Genomic DNA, 22,575 nt, shown 5'->3' with positions numbered 1-22,575 from the left:
GAGTTGCGGGGATATTTTCTGTGCATATTATGTGTAAAGTTTTATATTAATAAAGAAGCCACTTGATGATTTGTAGTTCAAGCAGATGAGGTGTCGGTCCGGTAACTGTGGCACCTTTCAACACCATTAATATTCATGATGACAAATCCACAGTCACTACTGTTTTTCCTTCTATGCCTTGACTGAAAATTTTGGAAGTGGGGTCGAGTTGTGAATGTGTGTGTTTGTTATAATCATGAATAGATGAAAACCTTATCAGTGATCATTCTAAAACTGATGTTGTTGTGAATAACGGAACAAGTGTTTGAGTTTTCTTCCTCTGGTAATTACAGACATATGCAGTCATGAGCAACAAAAAAAATAAAAATCAAGAGCAAAAATGTGTTACATACATGTTTCATGTACACTATCATTCAAAAGTATTGGGTCAGTACGATTTTATATGTTTTTGACAGAAGTCTCTTCTGCTAATCAAAGCTGCATTTATTTGATCAAAATACAGTAAAAACAGAAATATTGTATATATCTTCTATATAAGTTTTCCATTTCAATATATTTTAAGCAATAATTTAATCCTGTAATGATAAAGCTGAAATTTTAGCATCATTACTCCAGTCTTCAGTGTCACATGATCCTTCAGAAATCATTCCAATAGGCTGATTTGCTGCTCTAGAAACATTTCTGATTATTATCAATGTTGAAAACAGTTGAGCTGCTTAATAATTTTGTGGAAATAGAGATAAACGTGTTTCAGGATTCTCAAAAAATATATCTTTTTTTGAAAACCAAACTTTTGAATGGTAGAATATCATTTATATTCTGTGATAGAAAAATATCATTTTACAAATATTCACATTTAAAACACTTTTTACAAAGATTAAAGAAAAGCTAGATAACTGAGTCAAATCTAAAACAATAAATTATGTTTATCACATTATAATACATAAATAACACTGATTAGTAAAAACAAAAACACTGAAATGTAAATTATAACAATGCTCATATTTACAATTAAAATAAAATAATAGAATAAGACAATTAATATATCATAATATTCCCATATGGTATGCACAAACTTGTGTTTTGAGGCCTTTAGAGATCCATAATAATATATTTCAGAGACATTCGAGCAACAACAGAGAGTGCTCAATATAGGTTGTCCTCAGCCAAACATGAGAAAGGGTGTAAGAAACCTCAGAGGTGCTCAGTATCCAGTGATGGACAGACTGCTGTGATTTCCCAGCAGTCAGAGCGAAGAGGTGGAGCAGCTCACCTGAGCTCAGCAGCCAGTTTATCAATGGCTGCTTGCCGCTGGTCTGACGTCAGCTGTGTCCGCTGTAGCACATCTCTCAGCTCCTGCAGGTGGTCCAGGGTGCCTGTCAGCTCTCCACGCACCTCCTGCAACTGTCCTTCCATCAACTGCGCCCGCTGCAGCGAGTTCCTCCTGTCCGTCTCACTGCGGTGGAGCTTCTCTTCAAGGTCCATAACTGGGACACATAGGCAAGAAAACATAAGACTATTATTCAACTATAATTCCAGTCATCTTCCTCAGTCGTATAGAATAGAATAGAACAGAACAGAATACACTACAATAGAATTATGGATGCCCCTTTGTGGGGTTCAAACAGCAAACTTTGGGTGAGCATTTCTCAAACCCCAGGTGTCCGTTGAGGGTCTGTTGACATTTGGACCGTACAAAAGATACCAGTAACTTTTTTCAAAGGCGCAGATAAACTCAAGCATAAACGTTTAAGCCCATTATTTGTTGTTGGTCACTGGAGCTGCATACCCATTTCGCTCTTCTTATCCAGCAAGCCTCTGGTCTCCTTGAGCGTCTCCTCCATCTGATTGAGCTGAGACGCTTTCGTGTTGCTGTCTCTCCTCAGACGCAACAGCTCCAGCTCCATGTCTGACAGATCCACTCGACACTTACTCATCTCTGAACTCAGCTGCCTGAAAAACAAACACAGCTTAACATTACTATCTTTTCCTCAGTGCTTCTACCATTGCCCAAATCCTGTCAGGACAAAACTAACATTAGAAAGGACAGAAAATCAAGCAATACAAATCCTAGTGGTCTAGTTTAGTGGTCTTATGTGATCAGCCAATATGTGAAGGGCTTTCTTCCTCAGTGAAGATAGTTCACGGTTAGCAGTATATATACAGGAGGACTGCAGCAGGAGTGTCTACAGACACAAAGGCTCTGAAGCCATAGAGCAGTCATAAGATCATCTCAAGGGACACCCTCGGGACAAGACACATGTCCTACTTTTGTGGTGCCTAGAAAAAGCAATTTCCTAATCAGAATGTCTCTGGATGTATTCTCAGATGACATGCCTGCACAGGATTTCATCACTCCGTCTACTAGAAGACTACTTTTTTACCATTTGAATGAGATTCAACTTTGTTGCACATCAGGATATTATTGTTGCATCATCAATTTATAGAGGACATAAACATAGAGCTGAACAATTAATCAATTAATAGTTGATCTATTACTGCTTATACTGGCTTATACTACTGATATAGTTGAGCAATATCACATGAGCAAAAGTGCTTTTTGTCCCTAATATCAGCATGATTACAAATGTGATCTTGTTTGTTCAACTGGAAAAGCAACAAATGAATATTAAGTGACTTACATTTTTGGGTCTGTTCATTCTTTTTCGATTTAATATTGAAAGAAGAAAAATGAGAAAACAGTGCATTTATTAGTAAAAAAAAGAAAAAAAAGATTGATTTCGTTTTTAGGTTCAGGGGTAGAAAGTGGATAAACATCTTGAATATTTGATTTCCACATTAAACGCCCCTTTCCACTGATTGGTCAACCAAAGATCAACCTGTGCCACTTTCAGTTCTTCCACAGTTCCGTGCAACAGAACAAAAGCAATCCGCTGCTGGACGGATTCTTAAAGTGTTTATTAAAAATCTCTCTCTCATCAAACAACCGGGTTAAGGAAAGCTTTAACACAAATCACACTGGACAGGGCCTAGAAAGTGTTTACTTTTTTGTAGGCAAGGGCTCGACAACCTACGTGCCAGAGAAATTTAGCTGATTATTTAATAAATATTAATGTACCTCGCATCTGCACCAATTATCCATCCGCCTACTTCTTTGGCTGCCTACTTTGGCTGTCTACTTTATTTAGCTGTCCAACTATCAAAATCACAGACCTTTTTGACACAATTATGTCTGTTTTTGCTCTATTTCACCAAAAATAGTTTGGAGCAGAACCATTGTGCGTCTCTGTTAAAACACACAGTGATGTTTTGTTACTGAAATGATTAATTGTCTCATTCATTAAAACAGTGATTAGCATTTTCACTACATTTTAGAAATATATCAATATCATTTAATTTTTTTATTTAAATTTTTCAATATTCTTTTTTAACCTCATAGCATTATTTATGCCATTGTAATTGCAGTGTAAATGCATTCATGCCACCTCTGCTCTGAGTATTAAACAGTGTAAATATATCTAAATGGCACGTCAGATGAAGCTTATGTGCCACTTCTGCAGTGCAAAAATGGATTGTGTTGATACTGAATTCATTTTATTTGGCAACACCCTATAGTGTCTCATTATTCGAACTAAATTTCTTCAATACATTTAAGAATTTGACAAAGGTTAATGCAAACATCGAAAAAGATAGAAAAGAACTGCATGTATAAAAGGTAAAAATAACACTGGAAACCAACCAGGACAGCTGTTAATTTAAAGAATATGAAAATCTTTGGGAGTCAGGTAAATGAAGGAAGTGAATTGGCAGGTAGTCTCACGTTATGGAGCCGGAGAGCTCGGCAGCCTGCCTGTCCTTCTTCTGCACCTCCTGGGTGGCCTCCTCCACTTCTCTCTCCCTTCTCCTCAGAGCCTGAGACAAGGAAGTGCGCTCCTTCTCCAAATCTTGTTCCAGCTGGGACACCTGTGGAAGATCAGTAGATGTTATCCCACTATCTGCACAGATGAGATGAGTCTTTCAGGCAGTAAGGCCATGAGATTACTGTCTAACATGATTTTGCTTTTTTGAACTAGCTGAATTCTAGTAAACCGAGCCATGGCCTGTACCTGGGTAACAGTCCTGGTTTTGCACAGATAGAACAGCGTTTATAGTGGGGATGTGTTTCATAATAGGGTTCTTCAATTGCTGTGGCAAATGGTGTTACCCTAATTTACAACAGTTAAAGTAAACTTTAAAAACCAATAAATTATAAAATGTTTGCATATTTGTATTCTGTGAAAATGTTATATATATATATATTTTAAATCTGCATGTTCCCGCCATAACTCAACAAAGTACAATTTTAAAAACAAATAAAATAGTTATATTGTGATTTAGACTTAAAGAAGTAAAATTTAATTAAATTGTTTAAAAATAATAAACATTTTGTTATATTTTAAGACAAAGTTGTGTCCCTCAACTTCATGTCTGTGGTGTTACTGTTAACATAATGAGTGTTGTCCATTAAAGAAAAGAGGGAATTGTGTTTGGACTATCCTGTGTGTAAAGGTCATTGCAGGTGGTGGTTGTTCAAAGAGGTGCATGGTCAGTTGATTCTCTCTTATTCAATTTCATACATTTTGCTGACAGTTTCATGTCTCTGTGGTGTAAGTACTAACTTACAGATTTTAAAAAAAAATTGAGAAATAAATTTGAAATAGAAAAATAGGAATTTGTCTGTGGTGTTACCGTCTTTCATAGCAACACAAAGAATTTTCTTAAGGACATTCCTTTAAAGACAACAGAGTTCTGGATCTTGTTGTAAGTCTATGGTGTTAAATTAAGTCTTTGGTCAAAATGCATCTGGAATTTCTTTCTTTCAGAGACATATAATCTTTTAATTTAAAGTTGAGACCTTAAAGTTATTTTAGACCTTTTGAAGAAACCATGTAAAAGGTACCAAAGACCATTTTCATATCTTATCTAATATCTAAATACCAGAAAGAAGCCATACCAAATGACAGTTTGCTAAATGGATTCATTTTTAATTTTTTTTTAGATAGATATAGATAGATATAGAATATATTGTTTAACATTATACGGACCTATGGTCTGTGAAATGAGAAAATGTTATTACATTTTGAGCTATATTTTTATTTTCACCATTGATGTGATTATAAATGTTTAATGAATAGTTTAAATGAGACCTAAAACGTGTTTTAAAAAATGTAAATGGAGTCAACTTTGTCTTTAAAGTTCAATTACTTGTTTGAAGGTTCAGTACAAACAGTTTTCTAATGGAAAAGAAGCTTGCTTTGTGCTGGAGAAGAACAACCCTGAGGCACAGCTATACATATCTTCACACACATGAATGACTCCATTATTCATTGATCAGACATGAATAAGGACAACATTTAACAATCATACCGATCAGGACAATGAATACTAAATATGCAAAAATGATCAGCGAGAAGTGAATATTATGTTTGATGTGGTGTGTGATCAGTTACTCCAATCAGAAGTGATGGTAGAGTTTCATGTTTCTCACAGTAAACAGTGTCCGCTAGTCAGGCTATGTGCGATGTATGACCTAAATGTGAAGCCCATCAACGTGACCTAAATCTGAAGGTTTGTTGTGTGAAATATCAAATAGCTCACTCTCTATTCATTTCCTATGGAAAAGGCAAACCCAGATGTATGGATAGTCACACGTACTGTTACAAAATTAAAACATTCAATAATTTAATAACAACAAATTAATAATTAATGATAAAATGTATTACTTACTACCCAAATATTACTAAAAGCCTAATTCAAAAGAAAAAATGAATCTAAACTGGACCAAAGCTTGATATGTGATGCATTAGGGTTAGTCAGTTCTAAGTAAACGGCTAAATTGGAAAGCAATTGAATTCTATGGCAAAACTTTCTCAAGATAAGTGTGTATGTTTGCAAAGCTACAGTAATCAATTAATTTCAATGACTTTTACAGTTGTTTGTGATTAGGATAAAAATAATTCTTGCTTAGACCAACTTATTAATTTATCATACAGACCAAACTGTGAACTAGTTCATTAAGGACTGAAAACATTTGACTCAAAAGAACAATTTGCACACAAATTAGACTCTCCCCATGAGCAATATGTAGTTGATTGAATATTTCACAGGAGAGGATCAAAAAAATATATATTTAAATATATATATATATAAATATATATGAAAATATTTTTAAAATATTTACTACTGAGATTGCACTGACTTGACAAGATGTCGAATTCTTCGCTGGGCAGTAATGTAAACAAAGTGCTATTCTCTATTCTTTTGAAAGCGACAAGCTCTTGGATATGTCCTGCCCAGATTTCTTGTTTCAATCAGATCTACATCAATGCATCGAAAAAACACATCAATAACTCCGAGATATTTCCGGGTTTCCACGGCCATGGGAACCCTGGTGTGTGTACCTGGCTCTGCAGCTGACTCTGGCTCTCCTCCAGCTGTGCGATGCGTGACGTGCTCTCCTGCAGCATGGTGTGCTGGTTCTGCATGGAGTGCTGCAGCTGCAGGTTCTCCTCACTGGAGCTCTGATAAGCCACACATTTCCTCCTCAGCTCTTCCTGCAGCTGTGACAGCTGATAAACATACATCATTAAGTCATACATTAACCAACAAGTGTCACTCAAATAAGGTTCCCCAGGAGGACAGGAAGAGGAAGTGCCCAGCTCCAAGGACTGACCTCACTGTTCTTCAGCTCCAGTTGTTTCTCCTGATGTTTCTTCACCTCCTCCATCTGCTGGAGGTAATGACTCAGCACCTCTTTACAGGAGGACAGTTCTGTCTGCAGGCTCCTCACCTGGAAAGGTCAAGACAGAAATTACCAGTGTCCTAACCAAGTCTGACGCAATAAAGCAACAAATCTCATTTTAATTTGTTTTTGTTCAATAAATTCCTCCTTAACACCTGCATTTTAAACATTAAGTATGTACTTGTCGGCTGCCACACAGTGGCAGCATTTTGCTTTCATTGAAGACAGAATGACTACTTTACACAAGATACTTGGGTAACACTTTACAATTAGGTCATTAAGTCACAGCCAGCAGCCATTTCACCCTGTAGCCCAAGACTGGTTGCCCACTAAAGCTAAGCAGGGCTGAGCCTGGTCAGTACCTGGATGGGAGACCTCATGGGAAAACTAGGTTGCTGCTGGAAGAGGTGTTAGTGCGGCCAGCAGGGGGCGCTCACCCTGTGGTCTGTGTGTGTCCTAACGTCCCAATATAGTGACGGGGATACTATACTGTCAAAAGAGCACCGTCCTTCGGATGAGACGTTAAACCGAGGTCCTGACTCTCTGTGGTCACAAAAAATCCCAGGATGTCCTTCGAAAGAGTAGGGGTGTAACCCCGGCATCCTGGCCCAATATTGCCCAGTGGCCTCTGTCCATCATGGCCTCCTAATCATCCCCATATACTGATTGGCTTCATCACTGTATCCTCTCCACCAGTAAGCTGGTGTGTGGTGGGCGTTCTGGTGCAATATGGCTGCCGTCGCATCATCCGGGTGCTGCTGCACATTGGTGGTGATTGAGAAGATTTCCCCTTCAATGTAAAGCGTTTTGAGTACCCAGAAAAGCACTATATAAACTAGAAAAAGTTCGTTGAGACAAACTTTAAGTTGGCTTGTGAAAGTTTGGACCAGAAATTTTAAAAGAAGTTTAAAGTAGTTTGAAGTTTACATTAGTTTAATATGTAAATTAGTTTAAAGTGTAAATTAGTTTGAAGTTTAAAATAGTTTGAAGTTAAATTAGTTTATAGTTTAAATTAGTTTAAAGTTTAAATAAGTTTAAATTAGTTTAAAGTTAAAAGTAGTTAGAAGATTAAATTAGTTTATAGTTTAAATTAGTTTGAATTTTAAAGTAGTTTGAAGTTTATATTAGTTGCTAGGGTGTTCTGGGTGGTTGCTAGGCAGTTGCTAGGGTGTTCTGGGTTGTTGCTAGGGTGTTCTAACACCTTTTGGGTGGTTGCTAGGGTGTTTTGGGTTGTTGCTAGGCAGTTGCTAGGGTGTTCTGGTGGTTGCTAGGGTGTTCTAGGGTATTTTGGGTGGTTGCCATGGTGTTGCTAGGGTGATTTAAGGTATCTTGGGTGGTTGCTAGGGTGTTCTGGGTAGTTGCTAGGCAGTTGCTAGGGTGCTCTGGGGGTTGCTAGGCAGTTGCTAGGGTGTTCTAGGGTATTTTAGGTGGTTGCTATGGTGTTGCTATGGTGTTCTAGGGTATTTTGGGTGGTTGCTATGGTGTTGCTAGGGTGTTTTAAGGTATTTTGGGTGGTTGCTAGGGTGTTCTGGGTGGTTGCTAGGGTGTTCTACGCTATTTAGGATAGTTGCTAGGGTGTTTTAAGGTATTTTAGGTGGTTGCTAGGGTGTGCTGGTTGGTTGCTATGGTGTTGTTAGGGTGTTCTAGGCTATTTTGGGTGGTTGCTATGGTGTTGCTAGGGTGTTTTAAGGTTAGTTTGGGTGGTTGCTAGGCAGTTGCTAGGGTGTTCTGGGTGGTTGCTATGGTGTTGCTAGGGTGTTCTATGGTATTTTGGGTGGTTGTTATAGTGTTGCTAGGATGTTGTAATGGTATTTTGGGTGGTTGCTAGGCAGTTGCTAGGGTGTTCTGGGTGGTTGCTATGGTAAACTATTTATGAATTTAAAAGTTCATAAGTGTATGAATTTATGAAAATTCATAAGTGTATGAATTCATGAGTTTATAAGTTTATGAGTACGAGTTTATGAGTTTAGAGTTTATAAGTTTAAATGAGTAAGAGTTCAGAGTTTATTAGTTTATGAGTTTGAGTTCATAAGTGTATGAATTCATGAGTTTATAAGTGTACGAGTTTATGAGTTTATGATTTCATGAGTTCAAAAGTTTATGAATTCATGAGTTTATAACTGTACAAGTTTGAGTTTATAAGTTTAAATGAGTAAGAGTTCAGAGTTTATTCATTCATGAGTTTGAGTTCATAAGTTTATGAATTCATGAGTTTATAAGTGTACGAGTTCATGAGTTTAAAGTTTATAAGTTTAAATGAGTAAGAGTTCAAAGTTTATTAATTTATGAGTTTGAGTTCATAAGAGTTTGAATTCATGAGTTTATAAGTGTATGAGTTTATGAGTTTAGAGTTTATAAGTTTAAATGAGTCTAAGGCAGTGTGTCCACCAAAGCGTTTTTAGCCAGCTGAAAACGCTGGACGCTCTGCTGAAAACGCTTAGCTGTTGGCGCTTGAGAGCGTTTTGGCAGCGCTGCGTTTTTTCAGTTGAGACGATTCGTTGCTATGATACAGAATATCCGCAGCACAGTTTACTTGTAACTGATTTCGCAGATAATTTTGTTTCATACAAAAAATTTATTTTTCATCCATTTTGTTCGGTTAGCTCTGCTGGTTGATGTCGTTGTACAGAAAGAATGTTGTGACAGTTGGTCGTGTGGTATTTGTCCCGCCCCTCCTCCACTGTGATTGGACGGCTGTGTAAAAAGTGACAGTGATGAGCGCAGCGTTTTACCCAAAGTTGAACATTTTTCAACTCTCGGCGACCAGTAAAAAACGCCGGGCGCTCAGCGCTTGAGCGTTAAATACACGCTCAGCGCCTCGTTACGCTCATGGCGTTTAAAAAACGTGGCGCTCCCATTGAAAACAATTGGAATTTTACGCCAGCTGCGTGAAAAAACGCTTTGGTGGACACGCGGCCTAAGAGCTCAAGTTTAGAGTTATTAATTTATTATGAGTTTAAGAGTTTAAGTGTAGATAAATAAGTGTCATACATGGCCGTAGCCAGCTATGAGGTCACCGAGGTCATTTTTTTACATTCAAAAATAAAATGTCAAGCTCTCTGAATGATTAATTAGCCATGTTTAAACCACCTCATATGAGTGTTTGCAATTCATGTTGTTGCGAGAAGCTAGCGCAGTGAACGGGGCTTGAGAGCGCGTTGTGAGTGAGGGCGCGGGTGCAGCCTCCGTGTTGCCAGATCCACCTAAGGGAAAGGTGGCAGTAGTCTCCAGGACCTGTTTTTCTGATTTAATGTGGCACTTTAGGAAGTTATTAAAGTGGAAAGTTGCATGTTAGGTTTAGTGATGTATTAATCGTATTTCCAAAACACAAGCTTTGAACTTATTTCGGATTATTATTATTATTTAGTTTTGCTTGTTTTTCGTAGCAATATCTGGCCACATTTTACTGTCGGCATTAATAAAATAAAAAAGCTTATAGACAAACTGTAATTGCATAAAGCTACCACATTCGGTAAGACAAAGGCAATGATCATCGTGATTATCTGTAAGAAATGTATAACACTATCAAAAACAATAGCATAATACAGATCTGTTTGTTACAGAATGAAATTTTACAAATAACTTACTAGCCAGCAGGAAGACGGCTCATGCTGTTTTACCCTTTCACAAAGTCATCATAAAAACATTAATTAAAGCAATCTCAACTAGCAATCTATTCAGTCAGCATATTTGTGTTTGATCTGTGTGAATTACAGGAATATAAGACTTGCTAGACCTACTTTTGTTCTCTATTTCTTTGCACAAAACTCTCCAGAAAGTGCAATTTAATGGTTTAATGGTTTATTTTTCAAAAAAATTTTTTTTTTGAAAATTAGATTTTTTATGAATAGATAGATATGAATATATATATATATATATGTGTCAAATTAAATTTCTTTTTTTTTAAAAAGGGTCGCAGCTTAATGTCCATGGGGGAATGTGGGTCCACTGGCCTAACCATTATAGCACAATTATTTACACAACACCCCGGACCTCACTAATTTTCAAACCCTGGTTACGGCCTTGGTGTCATGATAGATGAGTTTATTAGTTTAAATGAGTCTCAATGGCTCATATAGTATATAGAATGGCAGTTTGATTTAGTCTAGGGCTTCAAGGAGTTTAGATTTGAATTTTTGGCAGTTGGGGAGTTTGAAAATCTGAACATTCCGCAATGTTAACTCAATGGGAGTTTTTTCGAGTTTTGATTGTCATTTTTAGGAAAACCGTAAGTCCGATCAGTCTGAAAAGATATAACACACCGAGTCAGAACAGTTTGAGTGTCTGAGCCGAGTTTGGAGTATGTAGAGTTAAAGCTCTAGGATGGGTTTGATATAGAAATTTCACTGCAAGAAGAATCGGAAGAATAATAATAAGTTTAAATAGGATTTCAGTAAAACTTTGAGAACCCCTGCCTTAGACAAAGCAATGTAACAACAAACGACCTGTTCTGTTCATCATAGTGCTGAGCAGACAAGAAAACACAAAAATAGTTAGTCAGTCTCACTTTTGAAGCAGAGTCAGCAGCTTCCTCTTCGACATTTCTGAGTGTCTCTTCACTGCATTTAGATTTTGCTTTAAAATCCTGTCCAGGGAACAGAAAGATACTGAGTAAGAGATTTACACAAACTCACATCATTTGTAAAGTGATTCAGAAATTGCTTATATTTTGTCTCTTTTACATTTTTAAAGAGGACATTTGAATCATAGTATATAACATGATGCTATTTGAAAAGGTCATTTTATCTATTGGGTGTAGTAGAATAGGTTAATGTATTAAAAAACAAAACAAAAAAAAAACATTATATTTCGTATACTGTTCATTATTGCAGCACCTCTATTTCCAGTTTGTCTGAAATGCTCTTATTGAGTTGCGGTTTCTACAAAGCCCCTCCTTCCGAAAAGCCCAGAGTGCTCTGAATGACCAGATGACCTAGTGCGTTGTGATTGGCTAAACACCTCAAGCATGTGTCAGAAATGAAACACCCCTTACCATAATCACAACAACGCTATAATTCACTGAACCATCACTTCTTTCTTTGCATATGCTTTAGGGCAGGCATTATGCTAATGCTTAACATTGTGACGTAGACGTTCAAGGAAGTGATATCTGGCGTTTGATCAAGGCGCGGATCTAGATCAGTGTTCTCCATTTGTGGGAGACAATGAGCTTTGTAACTTTGTAGATTGCATACATGCACAAACAGATACATTAAAGGAAAAGAAAATTATTTAAAAGAATCATATGGCCTCTTTAATATATATAGTTTTTTTTCATTACAAATTAATGTGACGTGTAAAACCTGATGATCATGTACTCCAGCATGATCTGAGAATGAGCCAAAGAACATCTTGTGCTACACTGGAAGCAAAAACATCTGACTTTCTATACAAACAGTCACATGATCAATATCACAAAGTGACTGATTATTGACCAAGAAATAGTAAAAAAAACAAAATTAAAAAATCCATGTAAATGAAAAAAAATTCTCAATTTTCAATGTGGTCTCAGACTTTTGAAGCCCACAGTACCAGCGGGATGAGTTTGCATAATGGGTGAGTTCTGACCTCAGTGAGCTGATCTATAATGGTCTGCAGAAGACTAGCTCTCTGCTGTGACTCCTGTTTCTCTGAGTGAAAATCAGTCACATTTTGTTCTAGCTCCTCAAGTTCAGTCTGTTTCTGAGCCAGAGACAACTGCAGCTGAAAAACACACACATCTTATTACAATCACAGGATTCACAACGCAGAAGTGCAATATAATTAATAAACGCAAGAATTGCACACGTACCACCTCTATTTTATCCTCCAGTTCTCTGCATTTGTGTGAATTTGCATTCATGATTTTCTCTATAGTCTGCTGATATTCCCTCTGTTTCTTGTTCAAGACTGACTGGTAGTGCTGAATACTGCTGGCCTTTTCCTAATTTAACACAGGTACAGAGAACAGGATAGATTATATATACATTTAACATTAAATTTTGAATTTAACAATACTATTACAACTTTACTTTCCTGTTATCTCTGTAAAGCTGCTTTGAAACAATTTGTATTGTAAAAGCGCTATATAAATAAAGGTGACTTGACTTGACATATCTTAAAAATCGCTGTTTGTGTTATGTGTGATCTTGTATGCGTGTATGTGTTACCATAAGGTCTTGTTCAAGCTGGCCGGTCTTCATTACAGTCTGTGAATAAGCAGCACTCTTCTCTTGCAGCTGTTTCTCCAGGACAGTTATACGCGAACTCTTCTTTTTTAGCTAATAAAAAACTTTTGGTCAGTCAGTTAGAATAAGTTACCATACTTCTAGCATGTTTAAAACAATCGGCAATCTTTCTGAAAGAAGTTTGTTATACTCACCAAGGCTGCATTTATTTGATCGAAAATACAGTAATATTGTATTTAAAACTGTTTTATACTTTAATATTATTTATATTTATATATAGTTGCAATCGAAATTATTCAACTCCCATTGCAAATTAGGTTTATTGGCAAAATTTACAGAATTTCAGCTGTTTGCAATAAAGAGATCAAACAAAAGTAATTCAAATAGCTCAACACAACAAACATTTTAAGTGGTTTCCCCAAATTTAACTGAAAATGCAACTTTTAATGACTTCTGCAGTTTAAAAATGATTCAACCCCCTGAACAGAATCCCTCAAAACAGCACAAATCTGAAAAAAAAAAAAAAAATGTTGTCAAGCACATCTGATGCAACTAATCAAGGGCTTCATTAGTTGCACCAGGTGTGCTTGAGCTAGTACACATGGAATATCTGAACTGGCTAGGTTTGTTGAGTGTCACGTTAGACTGCAAGTTAGAAATATGGTCAAAACAATGGTCCAAAAAGTTAAGAGAAGATTATATCGCAGATTCCAGGGTTCAGAAAAATCCTAGAGCAGGGCTATTCAACTAGCTACATTCGAGGGCAGGATTTTCAAATTGAAAAGTTGAGGTGGGCCGGTGGGTTGGTTTGGGGGTTTAGCTTATTTATTGAAACAATAAATATTGAAACATAACAGTTTCAATAAATAAGCTAAGGTAAACTTAAACAAAGTATAGTATTTACTTGGAAATGTGGTACTCAACAGTATGCAGATATATAAGACCATAATAAATAAAAACTTGATAATTTACAGCTGAGTAGCCCACATCTATATTACTTACAACAAATAAATTAATTAATTATACAAGTTACTACAGTACATTCATGGTAAATGTTTGTAAGGCTGGTGATTTAAAGTCTTCTAATTTTGTTCATGGCACAATGTTTCTGCTGTTTACCTCATCCGTCTGTTTGGGAATGTTGAGGCTGTTTCATCCAATTTAATACAAGTTAAATCATCAAGTGATTTGTGGTTTGTAACAGAGAGGTGTCTGTCGAATTGAAACGCTTCACACTGGTTGTTGCAACGCTATTTAGTAATAGTGTCCGGGACCGGGAGTAAACGCAACTCCGTGCTGGCCCGTGTTGAAACAACTAGTGAAACAACTGAAAACAGCGCTATTTGTTGTTATTGTACTGACTGAAAAAACGCTTCAGATGATTCAGTAACAGAGTGGTCCGAATTAATAGTTTCAGACCGTCATGCAAGCGTGTTTAGAAAGAATTATCGAAGCAAAAGAATGATTAATTCACGAATGATTGGTATCGCTGTTCAGTCGACAGAAATACGGGACACACATAACAACTGCTGAAATATTCGCACGTAAAACGTTTCTCAGGTCAATCGGAGCGCGTATCAAACTAAATTAGCCGCACCGCCAGGAAAAGAGGAGGAGGGAGGTTGGTGCTGTCGGGCCGGATGGAGATGATTGGTGGGCCGGATTTGGCCCGCCGGCCGCCAGTTAAATAGCCCTGCCCTAGAATGACTGCATAAGACCTGCAGCAAGACTTGGTGCTAACAGGCACTGAGGTTGAAGCATATGCTGAAAAACAAAACAAACACTGTCTACGGTTAAGCATGGTGGTGCTTGGTGATGCTCTGCTGCTGTTTTGCAACCTCTGGCACTGGAAACCTGCAGTGTGTGGAAGGCATGATGGATTTATTGAAGTATCAGGAAATCCTAGGAGAAATCGTCATGCCATCAGTGAGGAAGCTGAAGCTTGGACCTTCAAACAGGACAATGATCCCAAGCATACCTCAAATTCCATCAAGGCTTTGTTTCAGAAGAAGTCCTGGAAGATTCTACAGTGGCCATCACAGTCACCTGGTTTGAACCCCAAAGAAAATCTCTGGTGGGATTTGAAGGCGGCGGTTGCAGCACACAAACCCAAGAATATTACTGAACTGGAGGCCATTGCTCATAATGAATGGGCTAAGATTCCTCAGAAACACTGCCAGAAGCTGATGACTGGTTATACATAAAGTTTGCAGTAGCTCATAACAGCAAAAGGTAAGGACTAAAGTACTAAAGATGCTTGCCATAAAGAGGTTGAAGAAATTTAAGACAGCAGAAGTAAGTTTTCAGTTGATTTTGGGGAAATCACTTGAAACATTTTACTAAAAACATTTTATGGTTTAGTTAAAGATAATACTCTGTCTGGCAAAAGTACAATGTGTCATATGGAAGAGATACACTCTCAAAGGACTTATATTTTATACGTTTCAGTTTCTAGATTTGATGCAGTGATGCATACTCATTTAAGTTTCCAAAAGTAGTCCATACACACGAGTTCTTGCTTAATTTCAAGACATGAAAGTTATGATGACTTACGGTTCAGTGACCTCTCTGATAGAATGATAGAATGATTGGTTGCACTTTATTTCGATGGTCCACTTTAGACATTCTACTAACTATAAGTAGCATGTCAACTACATGTCTGCCAACTCTCATTAGAGTATCAGTAAACTGTTAGGTTCGGGTTAGTGGGATAAGTTGAGATGTACTTGCGAAGTTATTTATAGTCAGTAGAATGTCTGTTAGGGAGCATCAAGATAAAGAGTTAGCAGATATTAAGCAGACATTCTGCTAATACTCTAATGAGAGTTAGTTGACATGTGGCTGCAAAGTTACTTATAGTTAGTAAAATATATAAAGTGGACTACTGAAATAAAGTGTAACCGAATGAATCATTAAAATCATCCAAACTCAGTAGTTTATGATACTTTTGTTCAGTGATTTATTAAAAGTTTCCTTTTTTTGTGTGTGCAGCCAGCAAAGACAATGCAGTAAAATTGCGTTTTTCATGGTAAACGGCAGAATTCAATTGATGTGATGCTTACCTCTTTCTCTAAGGAGGTGGCCTGAGTAGCCTTGTCCAGGAGCTGATTGTGGAGCTGCTGGTAGTGAGAGGATCTCTCTGTGATAGAGGTCTGGAGGGAGGAGATCTCCTCCTGGGCTCTCGTCAGTCTCTCCTGTAGCCCCTGAGCAGCACTGGCCTGCCGGGTCTTTTCCCTCTCAACCGTCTGAAGCACCGCCAACAGCTTCTGATAGCCCTCACCTACATGAACAGGGGAGAGGTTAAAGCAACAGTTTGTCCAGGAAAATACTACAAAATACAAAAGCAGCATGGATAAGTGAAGGATAAGTCTCAGAAAGGCAGCAGTATCCTGTTCTGAGTTAGATGCTCACCAGGTTTGTGTTTGAGAGATTCAGTGGTGCTTGTGTAAGACAGTGTGGACAGCAAACAAGGGTTCACACACAGTGCACCTTCCCGATTCTGCAACACATTACACAGCCAAGAAGATATTTTGAAGAATTGTTTTAACTGTTTCTGTCCATAAAACTAAAGTCAGTGGGGTCCAATGATGTTTTAGACCCTAATGACTTTCAATGCATGAACTATTTTTTTGTTCATTATCTTCTTTTGTGTACCATAGAGGTTTTGAACTACATTATAAGAGTGAGTAAATGACAGGATTTAAATGTTTAGGGGAGCTATCCCTTATAATGTGCACAATGACATTAAATTGTAAAGGTAATTCATTTTATTTAGAAGGTCTTTGTGTGTGTGTGGTTGTGTGTGGGGCCTGGTAAACCCTACCCCACAAAGATGGCAATATCGAAAACCTTGGGGAAACCTATGAGGGAAAACAGTTATCATACTAGTAAATCATACTAGTTTACACGACAACGATGTTGACGTTGCGAAACATTTCGTTCCGAAAAACGGAAACGTTTTTTCTTTGTACAGATGACAACGTTATCAACTCGATCCCAGTCAACACAGATCCAGGAATACAACTAATAACGCTATATTATGCATGCCAGACAAGTAGTTGGCAATGTCACTTTGTAAAGAAAGACTACGCAGCCACGCACATAAACATTATTTTACTACAGTGTACTCAAGGACACAAATAATATAATTTATATATTTTTGTGTCTGATTTTCATTCTAAGAATGTTCATCGTTATAATACTATATGATTACTTTGTCTTCTGGGTAAATTTCATCTTCACAAAGCAAGAAACATTCACTGTAACCCCAATTTTAGAATGTTCTCCTCTGATATAAAGTCCCGTTTTACTTCCTTTAACACAAAGGATTCGAAAACATTCATCATCCTTGAGCCTGTTGTAAGGAACCTTTAATTTTTCATGATGACTAAATGTTATATTGTGTTGACTCTTATTCTTATAATCACTTGTGATGATGTCCGTATTCCTCCCCTTATTTCTTACTGTTAATATCTGTATCCTTTCATTTGAAAAAAAGCCAATAGACTAAACATGTAATAGCCTACACATGCGCATGACATGACAGTTTTCACAGATTCACATTTTTGTAGTTTACAAGGAGATGATAAGGGTGTCGTTTTCAAAAACTTGCACTTTGAAACCCGTTTTCAAGCCACCAAAATGCCGTTGTCATGTAAAAGAACAGCCAAAACACATAAAAAGTCGTCAGTTTTTAGTTGAAAATAGTGTTGTGTTAACAGTCCCTAAGGTTTAGGGGTAGGTTTAGTGTAAGTGGATAGAATATACAGTTTGTACAGTATAAAAATCAGTACGTCTATGGAAAGTCCCCATTAAAACAGGAAAACACAACATGTGTATGTATTCCAGCACCTCTCTCAGATGTAATAAGTCCAGTACGTTCTCTAGGCTGGCCAGCTCGGCTCTGTCCTGTTCTCTCTCTCTGTGGGCCTGAGCCACCCTCTGCTCCTGACAGGCCGTGAGGAGCCGCAGGTCCTCGTTCTCTCTCTTCAGCCCCGCCACCTCCTGCAGCTGCACCTCCTTCTCAGCCAGCTCCCTCTGCAGCTGTTTCAGCTGATCTGAGAACTGCTGAACCTGAGACTGCAGCTGTAAACGCTCAGCGGAGAGAGACTCAGAGCGGCCGTGAACCTCCTTCAGCTCACTGATCAGAGAACAGAAACATCATGAGCAATTTACCTTTTTTAGATTTAGACTAGAAGCTGATCACTCGTCAAGTGATCAGCTCTTTTGGCTGATGAACATATTAGATGATATGTGTATCGTTGCAAAATCTACTGATTGTCATATTAATGGGAAAACAACATTCTGTTTTCAAATATTTAGTTTTAAGCATAAATGCAACAAAATTGTGGGAAAAATAAACAAATTAAACATATGTTCTTTGTTTTTCAGGTAAATTGTTTTCAGGATATTAAGATATTTATATTGGAAAACAAGACAAAAATACTTATGATTATAATTTTTTCTTACACTCTCTCCCTTGTACAACTATATACATTTTGACCTTAAATATTGATTTACTTATCATTAAAAAACAGAAATATTGGTCTAATAAAGTTGTGTCCATGTAGTCCATTACCTCAACAAAATATACACTACGGTCTGGGGTCGGTAAGTAGTTTTTTTTTGTTTTTTGTTTTTAAGAAATGTATACTTTTATTCAGCAAGTGTTCATTAAATTGATTAAAAAGTAACAGCGAAAACATTTAAAATTTTACAAAGGATTTCCAATTTATGTCATCAAAAAAATTTATCATGGGTCTCACAATATTAAGCGGCACAACTGTTTTCAACATTAATAAAGAAATGTTTCTTCAAATCAGCATTTTACAATGATTTCTGAAGGATCATGAGACACTGAAGACTGGAGTAATGACGCTGAAAATTCAGCTTTGCCATCACAGAATTAAATTAACATTTTAAAATATATTTAAATAGAAAACAGTTATTTTAAATTGTAATAATTTTTCAAAATATTAATGTTTTTTTTACTGTATAAATATATGCATCCTTGGTGAGCATAAAAGTTCTTTCAAAAACCTTACCGATCTCAAACTTTTTAACTATAGTGTGTATTATATTGACATTATATTAACCGTCATATGAATGATCTTCAAAGTCCACAACAACACAGATCAGTTTAAGAAATCCTCTCTTACCAGATGTTGTGACGTAGCCCCTCCTTCTCTCTCTCCAGCTCAGCACACTTCCTCTCCAGCTCCTCTCTCTCTCTGTCACACTCCATCAGACTGACCTTCAGCTGGACCTCGCTCTCCAACACCTTCAACAATGCAGAACATGCATGTCACATGCATGGAACAGAAAAGGAAGTAATATCTCTGAACACAGAATGATTTATATGAATCAGTTTTAGTCAGATTACCGTCCTGAGTTTTTCAGAAACATCATCTTTGTATTCTTTGAAGGTGACTGTGAGCTTCTCTGCATTTTGGAGCGCTTGGTTTCTCTGCTGCTCCGCACTTTGAAAGAGAATTTTAAATTAAGATTTTTTTGTGTAGAAAAATGTACAAAAAGACTTCTTGTACATTTGAGGTAATTCCAGAGAGATTACTGCTCCCAGAATGAATTAATCTGTGAAGTTTTCATTAGCATAACTAATCTCGTACCGTTTCCCCAGACGTGTTCTTTCAGCTAACTCGGCTTTAACAACTCTCAGCTCATCTCTGAGCTTCTCCGCCAGCCTGCTACTATGCATCACTGTCTGTTCGCTTTCTTCCAATTTCTGCTCTGCATCCCTGAAGAAAAAAGAATATGCTGCACCAGATATCTGACAGAAAAAGCTTCTGATTTTTCTAGGAAGCTGTAAGTGGTAGAATAGATGCACCTACTCTAAAGCTTTGGTTTGGGTGTCCAGTTCTGCTTCTAGACCCAGAATCTTTTCCTTCAAGAAAGACACACTGGAGGTCCTTGCTCCCACAGTGGATCCCAACATACGGATCTAAACAACAAACGTCAGTTAACAAAATAAACATCAGCTGCGAACAATACTTGAAGAGACCAGAGAGAAACCAGAGATACCAGACAGAGATCAGTTGTTTCACCGGAAGATCGAGCTATGACACCAATGGATCAAAATTTTAATGCTGACATTAAAGTGTTTAAAGCTTGTTACTAAGCATGTTGCTAGGGAGTTCAGTTTAAAGTGATAGTCCACCCAAAAATGAAAATTCTGTCATCATTTACTCACCCTCACGTAGTTCCAAACCCATAAGACTTTTGTTCATCCTCAGAACAAAAAATTAACTTCTTGATCAAAAAGTTTTCTGTACCTCTATTGAAGGCTACGCAACTGACACTTTGATACTTTAAAAAGTTAATAAAGAGATTGTAAAACGAATCCATAGAATTAAGCAGTTTAGTGGAAATTTTCTAAATAATATAAACATTAATCAGTGAACATAAACAGAAGCTCAACAGAACCTGCTTGACGCACGAGAACAAACCTAATTGGTTCTTGATGAAGCTCAAACATGCTGGGTAACACGAGAATGAACCTCATTGGTTCTTGTGGAAGATTTGTTGATTGGTTCTCATTGGAACCAGTTGCGTAGTGGTAGTGGTAGTTTCGTAACTGTCAATGGAGGGACAGAAAACTCTCAGATTTTATCAAAAATATCTTCATTTGTCAACAAACTCGTGTGCCAATTTTCTTTGTGTACAAATATGTTATTTGTATGTATAAACTCAACAAACTCGTCCCCATACGCGCGTGATGACTTCGATCTTCAACCAGATGAACTTCTGATCTGTAATGCTGCCTGAATGATGATCATACACTTTTTGTTTGTTGGCCAGAGGAGAACTGCCCCCCGACTAAGCCTGGTTTCTCCAAAGGTTTTCTTCTCCATTCTGTCACTGATGGAGTTTTGGTTCATTGCCACTCCCACGTTTTTCGTCATTGGCTTTTGGCTTGCTTAGTTGGGGACATTTCATTTTATATTTAACAATATTATTACAACATTATTTTACTGTTATCTCTATAAAGCTGCTTTGAAACAATCTGCATTGTAAAAAGCGCTATATAAATAAAGGTGACTTGACTTGAGTTCCGAAGATGAACGAAAGTCTTACGGGTGTGGAACGACACGAGGGTGAGTAATTAATGAAAGACTTTTCATTTTTGGGTGAACTATCCCTTTAAGGTTAACCACTGTGACTGAATGAGTGAATCATCAATAAACCATTCAGACCCAGTGAAATGGTTCAATGCTTCATTGAAAAATCCAACTCAAAAAATTATTCTTTAAGGAATCAGACTTCACTACTCATGGTGGGCAACTCTGACCCCGACCCCGAGGTCCACTTTCCTGCAAAGTTTAGCTCCAAACCTAATCAAACACACCAGAACTTGAAGTGGTGCTGCACAGACTGATCGATGTATGACATCAAAGTAAGTTGAGAGCGATTGGAAAGCATACAGAGCCATCTGCTCTCTAATCACTCTCAAGGTTCTTTTATGTCACACACCGATCAATCTGTGCAGCACTGCGTCAAGTCAAACATGCCTATTATCTTCAAGATTACTAGAAAGCTAGAGGAAGGTGAGTTTGATCGATGTTGGAGCTAAGCTCTAAAGGACAGTGGATCTCAAGGGCCAAATTAGGTGGCTGACTGGATGTCTAGATCAGGGGTCTCCAATCGTGCTCCTGGGGGCCACTATACTGCAGATTTTAGCTCCAACCCCAATTAAACATACCTGAACCAGCTCATCAAGATCTTCCTGGGCATACTAAAAACTTCCTGGGCAGCATTTCCCAAAAGCATTGTAAGCCTAAGTAGATCATAGAACCATTGGCACCAATGTTCTCTACGATAAACTTCGCTCAAAATGCTTCTGGGAAACGCAGCCCAGGACGGTGTGGTGAGGAAAGTAAACTCTGCAGGACAGTGGCCCTCCAGGAACGAGTTTAGACACCCCTGCTCTAGATTTTCAAGTTTCGGTCAGTTTTCAACAAAAAATGATCAAATGGCTTCAGAAGACTTTTGAAATATAGTCCACAAATTGTATGGATTACTACAGTCATTTGTACTTAAAGTTTGTTCAAATCTCTTAACCCAAGTATGAGCAATAGCAATAGTAATTCTTGATTTAGTAAACACCTATAATTTACTGTAAAAAGTTTGGGGTCAGTAAGAAATGAATACTTTTATTCAGCAAGGACACATTAATGTTACAAAAGATTTCTATTAGAAATCCTGTTCTTTTGAACTTTATATTCATCAAAGAATCCTGAAGATTTGTAATTAGAGATGTGCCCGAAGCCTAAATCTGAATTCGGAAAAGCACAGAAAAATGAATAACACATTCTACGGAGCCCCTAAATGGACATGGTAAGGCTTGCTGCGGTAGTCGGTTACATTACAGCAAATCAGATTTCATTTATCATGTGAAGAGAGAAAGGAGAGAGGACTGACAGTCAGGACGATGTCGGAATATTTGGTGTGCAACAGATCCTAAACGTCATTGTCAAATATCTTATCTTGTAAAATGTGTGGTCACTGCTCCCTATACACGGAGTATGCATGATCGTGCATTCAAAAGCGATTTCAAAACCCCGGATATTGATAGGCGGCTCCCTGATGCCCGCAAATTATATTATACTTTTATACAAATTATACTTTCCTCCCATCTCATATTTTTTGTAT

At 37.4% G+C, this 22,575-nt stretch overlaps 1 protein-coding gene across 1 annotated transcript in view; it reads right to left on the bottom strand.

Moving 5' to 3' along the window:
• Positions 1–22,575, bottom strand: part of ccdc18 (coiled-coil domain containing 18) — a 39,890-nt gene that overhangs the window by 15,011 nt on the left and 2,304 nt on the right. Inside the window, exons 5-20 of the mRNA XM_077219332.1 lie at positions 19,758–19,867; positions 19,536–19,664; positions 19,292–19,388; positions 19,068–19,189; positions 17,761–18,049; positions 16,321–16,408; positions 15,972–16,189; positions 12,892–13,002; positions 12,534–12,665; positions 12,311–12,445; positions 11,250–11,327; positions 6,674–6,790; positions 6,402–6,569; positions 3,782–3,924; positions 1,790–1,953; positions 1,274–1,487 (exon numbers count right to left, since the gene is read on the bottom strand). Of these exons, the coding sequence (XP_077075447.1) occupies positions 1,274–1,487; positions 1,790–1,953; positions 3,782–3,924; positions 6,402–6,569; positions 6,674–6,790; positions 11,250–11,327; positions 12,311–12,445; positions 12,534–12,665; positions 12,892–13,002; positions 15,972–16,189; positions 16,321–16,408; positions 17,761–18,049; positions 19,068–19,189; positions 19,292–19,388; positions 19,536–19,664; positions 19,758–19,867 (2,315 nt within the window). The remainder of the gene's footprint in view (positions 1–1,273; positions 1,488–1,789; positions 1,954–3,781; positions 3,925–6,401; positions 6,570–6,673; positions 6,791–11,249; positions 11,328–12,310; positions 12,446–12,533; positions 12,666–12,891; positions 13,003–15,971; positions 16,190–16,320; positions 16,409–17,760; positions 18,050–19,067; positions 19,190–19,291; positions 19,389–19,535; positions 19,665–19,757; positions 19,868–22,575) is intronic.

The sequence above is a fragment of the Siphateles boraxobius genome, unplaced genomic scaffold (genome assembly GCF_051911475.1).
Source record: "Siphateles boraxobius isolate OS27281-9 unplaced genomic scaffold, OSU_SipBor_1 1, whole genome shotgun sequence".
Taxonomy (NCBI): domain Eukaryota; kingdom Metazoa; phylum Chordata; class Actinopteri; order Cypriniformes; family Leuciscidae; genus Siphateles; species Siphateles boraxobius.
The sequence above is the reverse complement of the archived record's forward strand: the minus strand, read 5'-3'. Positions and strand labels throughout refer to the sequence as shown.